Source organism: Labeo rohita, chromosome 1, assembly GCF_022985175.1.
Source record: "Labeo rohita strain BAU-BD-2019 chromosome 1, IGBB_LRoh.1.0, whole genome shotgun sequence".
Taxonomy (NCBI): domain Eukaryota; kingdom Metazoa; phylum Chordata; class Actinopteri; order Cypriniformes; family Cyprinidae; genus Labeo; species Labeo rohita.
In genome coordinates, this window is record NC_066869.1 from 14,594,222 (window position 1) to 14,604,342 (window position 10,121).

At 37.4% G+C, this 10,121-nt stretch overlaps 1 protein-coding gene across 1 annotated transcript; it reads right to left on the reverse strand.

Annotated features, from left to right (window-relative positions):
• Positions 1–14: 14 nt before the first annotated feature.
• gprc5bb (G protein-coupled receptor, class C, group 5, member Bb) lies at positions 15–7,946 on the reverse strand. The gene is made up of 4 exons (XM_051121686.1): positions 7,215–7,946; positions 3,329–4,399; positions 1,232–1,338; positions 15–1,149 (listed from the first exon to the last, which is right to left on the reverse strand). Exons 2-4 carry the CDS (start codon positions 4,395–4,397, stop codon positions 1,105–1,107), a joined length of 1,221 nt encoding a protein of 406 aa, XP_050977643.1. The 5' UTR covers positions 4,398–4,399; positions 7,215–7,946; the 3' UTR covers positions 15–1,104.
• Positions 7,947–10,121: the final 2,175 nt, after the last annotated feature.

Genomic DNA, 10,121 nt, shown 5'->3' on the forward strand with positions numbered 1-10,121 from the left:
TGAAAACACTGTAGGAATGTTTATTAGATTTTGTTTCAAATATAGACATCAAGTATAGGGAAAAATACAACGATTCTGTGCGATATATCCGAACATCACGAGCAGAATAAATAACGATTTCAGCCGTTTCCACTGACCCTGTTGAAATGTCTCATTGTGTGAGACTGCAGCACCGTCACAGCAGCTTCCAGACACGTTTATTACACAGTATTGCCTTACAAGATCAAACACGGCATTGAATTTATAGATGAATACCATCAACTGCATCATAAAGACTGACAACCAAGCGTGCAAAGTTTGGAAAAAACATCAAACGTGATATCAAAACAAAAACTGAAAGATCGAATTAAAAAAAAGGTTAAAAGTAGATGTCAATTTAACAATTTAATACAAAACAATTTAAATAAATTAAATATATTTTAATAAGTTTTTTAAAGTGATCGATTTTGATTATATATTTAAAGTGGAATGCAGGCAGAAGATTTTCTAAGGCTAGAAAATAAAGTAATCTCACACAATCTTTCTTTAAAGTCAACATGACAATAACAGACTCTTTTTACTTCCTTAGTGCACATTTATGTTCAGTTCATCTGTGCGTGTTTCTTTGTAAATTGGCCGTTGAAATAATAAGCTTTTTTCTTCCCTACTGTCCAAAAAACTCAATCAATTCACATTGAATAAATGAATCAATGACAATTATTCTCTCACACTGAGAAATGCATCACGTTATGTAAGTAAATGGGTCTGTTACCAGCGTTTCATGTTGACTTTAACACTCCCTCTCCTTTCACACATCTTTGTTTATGTAAATTCTTACAGGTCCTCATCAGTATGATTTGTCTGTAATCTAAACAGACGTCACCAGAGTGATATTGAATATGTAGCACGTCCTTTATTTTGTATTAAGCACTTAATAGAACATGTGCAAAATTAGCCTGCTCCCATGTTGAAAATGTCCGTAAACTCAAATCAGCTCTTTTATTAGAGGAGCATTTCCAAATGATTAACATGGAACCTTAATAAAGTGCCTTTTGACCCTGTGAATCACCCGAAGTCAATCCTTTCTGGGGGCAGAAGAGGACGTTATTGCCTTGGTAACTGTTCTCACCACAGATGCCTCCCCGTGAAGTTTGGAGGGGCGGTTGGGATCTGGAACATAAAGCGTGAGGTGAATTGTGTGTGATACGTAGTCATTAAAGCATTAAAGGTAATGTATAATATTATTACTCACTTGGCCTGCGTTCATGAGCAGGGCCATCTCAGTGGGCTGGTAAACGTGACTCCGGAATGGGACAGCGGGACGTATTAACCCGTTGTGATAACCTCCAGTCTGTAGAACTGCAAATAAAAACAGGACAATATATATAATGTATTGCATGTTATTATGTAAAACAAAGGAAAACTAATTTTATATAATTGTATAAAATTGTACAGTTGAAGTCAAAAGTTTACATACACCTTGCAGAATCTGCTAAATGTTAATTATTTTACCAAAATAAGAGGGATCATACAAAATACATGCTATTTTTTATTTAATACTGACCTGAATAAGATATTTCACATAAAATATGTTTACATATAGTCCACAAGAGAAAATAATAGTTGAATTTATAAAAACTCTGTTCAAAAGTTTACATACACTTGATTCTTAATGCTGTGTTGTTACCTGAATGATCCACAGATGTGTTTTTTGTTTAGTGATCATTATTCATGAGTCCCTTGTTTGTCCTGAACTGTTAAACTGTCTGCTGTTCTTCAGAAAATTCTTTCAGGTTCCACAAATTCTTTAGTTTTTTAGCATTTCTGTGTTTTTGAACCCTTTCCAACAATGACTGTATGATTTTGAGATCCATCTTTTCACACTGAGGACAACTGAGGGACTCATATGCAACTATTACAGAAGGTTCAAACACTGATGCTTCAGAAGAAAACACAATCCATTAAGAGCCGGGGGGTGAAAAATGTTTGGAATTAAAGGGTAAATAGAACTTATTTTGTCTTCTGGGAAACATGTAAGTATCTGTTGTAGCTTCTGAAGGGCAGCACTAAATGAAAAAAAATATTATATTCAGACAAAATAAGAAAAATGTACACATCTTCATTCTGTTCAAAAGTTTTCACCCCTGGCTCTTTCTGCACTTGAAAAAACAGCTGTAGATCAATTCAGGTAACACAGTATTAAGAATTAAGGGGATGTAAACTTTTGAACAGGGTCATTTTTATAAATGTAACTATTTTTTTTTCTCTTGTAGACTACATGTAAACATCTTTTATGTGAAATATCTTATTCAGGTCAGTACTAAATAAAAAATAACATGTTTTTTTATGATCTCTTATGATTTCAGCTGTATATAATAACTCTAATCTGGCTAAACAGATCTCAGTGGTGTACGTGATGTTTTGAAATTTATTTTCTTTTTTCAATAAAATGTAACTTCATGTTCCAGTCACATGTTCTTGGTTAAATAAACATTACTTACACTATCAGAATATTTTATATTTTTACATTACCAATGTAATCAATATTCTATTAAAGCCAAATCTGAATCTCATCAAGTCATTGTTTTTATGCATTTTACATTTATTCCAAAAAAATAGCTCGAAGCAGCAACAATTTAAACAATATATTTTATTTGTGAACTTATGTTTAAATACTATTTTTAGTAGTTAACTTTTATCATCAGTCATCAAAGCTTGGTAAATACTGGTCTCAGATACAGAGATTTACTTTAATTTTCACCAAGCTGATTACTCACTAAAACTTGTTTTAATGTCATTTTAAATCTTATTTTAACATAACAAAGTGGTTGTAAGTGTGTGAGTTTTTTTATTTACTTTTTTAAATTAGTATTCCCATTAACTCCATTATATTGTTAATTCAGGATTTATCGCATGAACTAATCACAGCCGATCATAACCAGTCATATCCAATCATATTTATTCTCAGTTACCCCCCAACACACCCACCGCAGACTCCATCTGTAACTTTACCTGCTGGTGTCGCTGTTGGACACGGTTTCTTTAGAAAAACAAGTGATTTATACATTTGTAGTCTTATATTTTGTAATATTTGCATAGTTTTATTTTTGTCCAACACATTATTTTATTCAGTATTTTGAGGCACTGCCTCCCTTGCCATCTTGGAGGAAACACCCCTTATTTTTAGGCTTCTTTATAATCTTAAACTAACCTTCACAGAACATTGCATGAAGGTCTTTGTAACAACCTACAGATAACCTAAACAGAACATTCCCTACTGGTTATTTTCAGGTTTAATTTTTAGAACCATAAACTACACTTGCACATGTTTTTTTGTGTGACAACCTACCTGCACTGTGCTCCTCTACAGTGTACGCCTGACTCTCTGTGAACGGAGCTCTGGGATTGGTTGGCCGCTCGTCGTCATGGTAACTTTGTGCCGTCTGAGGCTGAGGAGTGTCGTAGTAGTTCTGGCTGGTTTCTGCGTTCCTCTGACCAGACTGACGCAAGCACAGGTGCGTTTCTGGGATCGCGTGAAATAACAACAGCACCCAACCCTCGGTCACCAACGCAACGGCTAACGCCGGTTCATCCCAATCCTTCGCCACAGTCGTGATGCCAGCATCGCCGTAGAGATAGAGACCGAGCCAGGCGACCCAAAGAAGAAGTGATGACAGACATGCGAGGAAAAGCCAGACGGCGTTGCACCTCCACTTCATCCTCATCCTGCTTGACTCCTCTCTGTTGCTCCCTCCACATAACACCACAGCCAATGACAACATGCTGGCTGCTAGCAACAAAGCTAGAGCATAGCTACACACCAACACAAAGTCTAAAGGCAGGTAATCGCAGGCTGCATGTCCCTCACGGACCACCGTAAGCAGCAGCCACTCTCCAGCAATTATACCTTGAACCAAAGTGAGTGCGAACGCCAATCCAGCAAGAGAGCTCCCTGCTGGGCTCCGCCTTCCTCCAGCCAGCTTCTTCAGCCTCACTCCCTGCACCAGCAAACAGGAGAAACACATCGCGAACAGTGCCCCCCACAGCCCGCGCCGCACCATGCAGAGCACCTCGCCACGCCCCACCAGGAAGACCAGCGATAGGCTGAAGAGACCCATCGTTCCAGCCAATAGGAGGAGTAGAGGACCAACGCCACAACGCTTTTCCGGTTCCGTTACTGTTTTTAGCTTAGCTAAAAGTACTACAGCCAGAATCAAAGCGGATACGGTACCGCCACAGGCTATGGCCTCCAGCACCACGCCCCACACGGACTCCAGATCACACAAAACTCTGTAGGGCGGGTCCACTGTAGCACCACACCCATGTGGAGGGGGCGGGGCCGCAATCTTGGGCGCGTCCTCAAGAGCACAGCAGCCAATCAGAAAGAGAATGAAGACGAGGGTGGGCTTCAGAGCCATGGCTGTAAGAGAAAGAACAAAAAAATGTTTGTTTTCCATTTGTTTTTCTGTGTAAATTCAAAAGTATATTTTGTTTTTAACGCGTATAGTGTGCATGATGCAAATTCCGTCACCAGAATAGCATGCACGTACTGTACGTGCACCACCAGTATAGTATGTGCATACACTGGTCATATATGTGCATTGAATTAGTTTTGGACTAATAACTTGTTCGACAAGATGGCAGCAGTGGCCTGGGCCATTTTTATCACAGTAGAAAACAAAATTCCTGAACTTTAGTTCAAAAGACTACAAAGATATTTATCGGTCATACCTTCTGGAGAAAAGTAATGCAGACAAACTTTCTAGAACACATGTGTCAGCTGTCTGATTTGTTCAGTGTTGCCAGGTGTATGATCATTTTCGTATTTGTATGATAATTTTGACCTTTGTACGATGTACAATCAATAATAAAAATCCCATAATGTACAATATTTTAAGAATTTTGTGACACTTCAAATGATGGTCATTGTAATCATAGTGCTTCTATACCCAATGATCTAGCAGTGAATCTTACATCAACCGAGCCCTGCTTTTAAGCCAACGAGCACTATGTTGTGGTCCATGACGGCATCAAATGTGTACCGCGAAAGGACCCCCTCAACATTTGGCAACACGCAGGCTTACGATGACAGCGACTCAGAGGTGGAGTTTGGAACTTTCAACTAAGGCTAATTATTTATCTATTGAGGTAATTTGCAGGTCATGTCAAAAATTTGTTTGTCTAGACAAATAGCTGTATTCTGTACATTTGACTTGAATATGATCATTTTCTTCTAAATACAATAATTTTGAGCTTCTGGTATGATACTTGGACATTTCCAATCTGGCAACACTAGAGTTGTGTATGCTATCAAATGAAGTACACTTTGAAAGGCTATAGCTCTCAACAGTATGCATATGCTAGCTTACGCATACAAAAACATATACTTTGGGCTTAAGGATTTCACAATCTTTTTTCATTAAAAAGATATTAACCAGACCGACTGGCTCAGAGATGAATCACAACAGGTCACTATGAAATGACATTCGCAACGACACCTCTTCTCGACCTTAATCAAAGTCCCTTTCAAGGAACGTCTGTTCACTTGGCAGCCATATTTGCAATGCCTCTGGGCAGCTCATCCAAGACCAAGTCCTATCTAAATAACAAAACAAAATCTGAAATGCACTGCCTCATGAATGTTGTTTCAAATGCTCAAATGATGTTAAAAAAGCTTTTATGTCAGCTTAGACCAGCCAATGTGCATGTGCAATCATAAGAGTGAGTTTTAGGTTTCTATGGGAATCGGAGATTGGCTGTTTTATTCAGAAGGCGGGACTATTCCACTATATTGTGCATTGCAGTTTCTCCCATTCATACAACTATTAGGATTTCAACCATCTTTGTATATCTATCCACCTTATTCTTTAACACAAAAGTAAGCCTCTGGGCGAGACTTCTGGTTCATTAGCCACTACAGGGAAATAATAAGGGAAATAACAATGTCTAGTAAATGGTAAGACTGTTTGCACTACAAAATGTGTTATAATTAATATAACACATTAAAATAATATGGTAAGACACACCAATTTGCAATATCAAGCAGCAAAATGAGCTGTTTTGTACAGCTATAAATAGCTGGATGCCAGTTAAGCTAAATTAGATAAAATGTTCAAATGGCCGCACCCACTCTTACCTGAAAAATAGGTGGATAGTCTTTAATTAGATAGACGCCATATTGGAACTTAACGCGGATGAAAACAAGGCTGTTAGCCTACCGTATTAACAATGGCACAGCCTAATATTCACAACTCACGATATTTAAAACTGATTAATCGAGTTTTTAAAAGAGGTTTCTTCATTTCATTGGTATTTTGTTAATTTGCACAGTCCAACTATGACGACTTCCGCTATGAGAAACCCGGAAATGTGAGAAAGGTCCATCCAATTGGCTTTATGCACAGCTGCACTACTTCCTGAACTTCAGCCAGCTCCTTTGTTTCCTGTCTGCCATTATTGGACAAACTGATCACCTGGATTAATCAGTTTGTCCAATAATGATATAACTAACTTTCTTCTCGTTCGAGAATCTATGCCACTATATACTTAACAACAGGTAAGTTAAGAAAAAACATAGCACAAACCTGTACACTTCTTTGTATTCTTTATTTAGTACTTACAGCATAAAGCCTTGCAAATTGTGCATCAAATCAAATTAAAAGCGACAGTATACAACATAATACTACACTGATTATAACTATAAAATAAGTGTGCATTACAATTTTACAGAGTGTAGGTTGGCAGACGTCTTGCTGTAAGTTCCATTTCCATAGCAACAGCAGCTTCTCTGGTTTGGAATGTTGCTAAATACATTTTGTGAAAAGAAAAGAATGGAACTTTAGAACGTTTCACTTTTATGATTTTGTTATATCTGCTTGTGTGATTTAGATACATGGTTACATGGTTAATATGGTTAGGCTACTACGTTTTGCAGCTGCATTTGCTCATCCTCTGCCGCCGATTTGTAAAAGCCGAGTGTAAGGATGCGTTTGTCTCGCATCCTCTACCCCTTATAAACCCCCGACAGTTGCTATGGCAACCAGAGGCGCGCGTGGGCTGGCCTAGATGGATCTGCACGCAATTTATATAAAGAACCAGGAGCCAGAAACACACGCACACATAAACACAAGCAGTCGTGTTTAAATCGGAGTTATTTAAAGACAGCAAAACAAGGCTTAAATAATAGATCTGCAAACAAAACAGTTGTATAAACCACATCAAATAGTGTAACTCACCTTATGAGCTCAGATTGTATTGTAGATAAAGCCTTGAAGCACTAGTCGATGTGTATGTATTAGTGCAGGAGAGTTTCTGCACGCATTCCCACAATCCAAATCTCTTCTTATCGTGTGGGAATTATCCTGAAAAACACAAACTCCTGCAGTGACATCGCAAACGAACGCCGCGCGTTTTCTCGGTGCTCAATAGTTGAAAACCAGTGACAGAAAACCAGCTGATGTGCGACAGACAGCTTCACACCCACACACTACATCTGTAAGAGAGCATCCTTAATTCTCGATTTCGCCGCTTCTTCCGTCTTTCAGCCTCTTTGTGACAGCGTTAAATCTCCTGTTGTCGTGCGAGCTGTTGCTGCGCGGTTTCCTCCGCGTTCAGTAGAGGGTGAAATTCACGTCTGATTGAATCTAGACCTCACTGGACCGCTGTAGTCCATCCTCACTTGTCACATGCATCTTTCTCTCTGAAGGGCATCATTTGCAGCATTGTGACTGCTGCTGATGCAGAGCCTATAAATAAACCACAGCAAACTCTTCAGCAATCATGCTTCGCTCTCATCATGATCCAAACGGTCAAACTTCTATCCTAAAGATCTCCAGTTAGACCTCTCACTGTCATAGACAACTGACAGGCTACACACTCACTCACAGCCAGGTGTGTGTCCACGTGTAATGTCTTGAGGGAGTCTTATGTAATAAAGATCCCATTGCTTCAGGTCATACGTGTCATTAGTGTGTGTGTGTGTGCGAGAGAGTGTCTCTTTAAGTAGCCTTCAGATAATCCTGTCCAGTGGTGCAGTGAGCCATCAGAGTATTACAGAGTCTCCTCACCTCTCCTTTCATTATATGTAGGTGCTAGTAGGTAGAATGTTTAGCTAGTAACCAGTACAGTGAATATGGGATCTGAGAGGTAAAATGTAATTAGAGATATGCAATTCTACTAGCACCTACAAAACCTGAGGCCTCGCACACACCCTCAGAGAGATATGCGTCAGCAGACCGTAACGTAGGACTCCAGATTAGTGCTTGTTGACGATTAGGTTAAGCTGCATTCAGATGACTTGCTAAACTGCACTCGTTCAGCAGAACCTTGAGAGCTGAATGTTTTAGGTAAGGTAGCCTTAAGAACATTCAGGTTTGTTTTGTACAATGCATAACAAGCTAATAGGGATCGCTCTTAGAATTTTGGCAGAACGTTCTGGCAAAGATCTCTTAAAGTTCAAAACAGACATGCACTACCAGTCAAAAGTTTTTGATCAGTAAGATTTTTAATGTTTTTGTTTTTCTCCAAGTCTCATCAAGCTTGAATTTATTTGATCCAAAGTACAGCACAAACTGTAAAATTGTGAAATATTTTTACTATTTAAAGTAACTGCTTTCTATTGATCAAAGCTGAAATTTTAGCATCATTACGCCATTCTAATATGCTGATTTGCTGTTCAGGAAACATTTGTATTATTATTATCAATATTTAAAACAGTTGAGTAAATTCTTCTTTTTTTTTTTTCAGGATATTTTGATTAATAGAAAGATCCAAAGATTTTTCCGAAATAAAAAGCTTTTGTAACGTTATACTATACCGTTCAAAAGCTTGGAGTCAGTATAATTTTTGGGAAAGAAATTATAGAAATTAATACTTTTATTTGGCAAGGATGCTTTAAATTGATCAGAAGTGATGATAAAGACATTAATAATGTTACAAAAGGTTTCTATTTCAGATAAATGCTGTTTTTCTAAACTTTCTATTCTTCAAAGAAACCTGAAAAAATGATACTCAGCTGTTTTCAACATATTAATAAATAGTAATAAATTACATTTTAAAATATATTTAAATAGAAAACAGTTATTTTAAATAGTAAAAATACTTCAGTATTTTACAGTTTCTTTTGCTGTACTTTAAATCAAATAAATGCAGGCTTGGTGAGCAGAAGAGACTTAAAATCTTACTGTTCAGAAACTTTTGACTGGTAGTGTACTTCCAGCAACGTTAACAAAATGTGCATTCATTCTCAAAATGTTAGCACAAAAATGTAGATTACATTGTGCATGTTTTTAAAAAAACACATTTTAGTTGAATATTCATCTAACACTTATCTAATGTTACTTTTTGTTTTAGAATGTTCAGAGAACATTCTAAAGTAACGTCCCCATCATGTTCGCAAAATGCAATTGAATGAAAAGGAATTCAAAGTGTGAAACCCTTCATGAATACAGCGGTAAAGATGCTGAGCTGGTAATACCTGTACTGACTTAACTTCACAGACAGATTATCCTCACTGCTGTCTTTATACTAACAGGTTATTAGGACACAGAGGACACAGCCTCGGATCAGTTGAAAAAAAATCATATATAGGTGCATCTCAAAAAATTAGAATATCATGAAAAAGTTCATTTTTTTATTGTAATTTATTTTAAAAACTGAAACTTTCATATATTCTAGATTCATTACATGTAAAGTAAAATATTTATATGTTTTAATTTTGATGAGTAGAGCTTACAGCTCATGAAAGTCAAAAATCCAGTATCTCAAAATATTAGAATATTTCCTAAGATCAATCAAAAAACAGATTTGCAAAAAAAAAGAAAAGTTCAAGTTTTTTAAAGTATGTTAATTTATGCACTTAATACTTGGTCGGCAGCACATATTACATCAAATCACTTGCTCCTAGTTAGCACAAATTACAGCATCAGTGAAGTGTGGTACTACTGAGCCTTCAGATTGTCTGTATATTGTTGGATCGACTGTTTCTCATCTTTCTCATTAAAATATACCATAGATGCTCAATGGGGTTCAGGTCAGGCATGTTGGCTGGCCAGTAAAGCACAGTAATCTCATGGTCAGCAAACCACTTGGAAGTGTTTTTGCACTGTGGGCAGGTGCTGAAGTCCTGCTGTAAAAGGAAATCA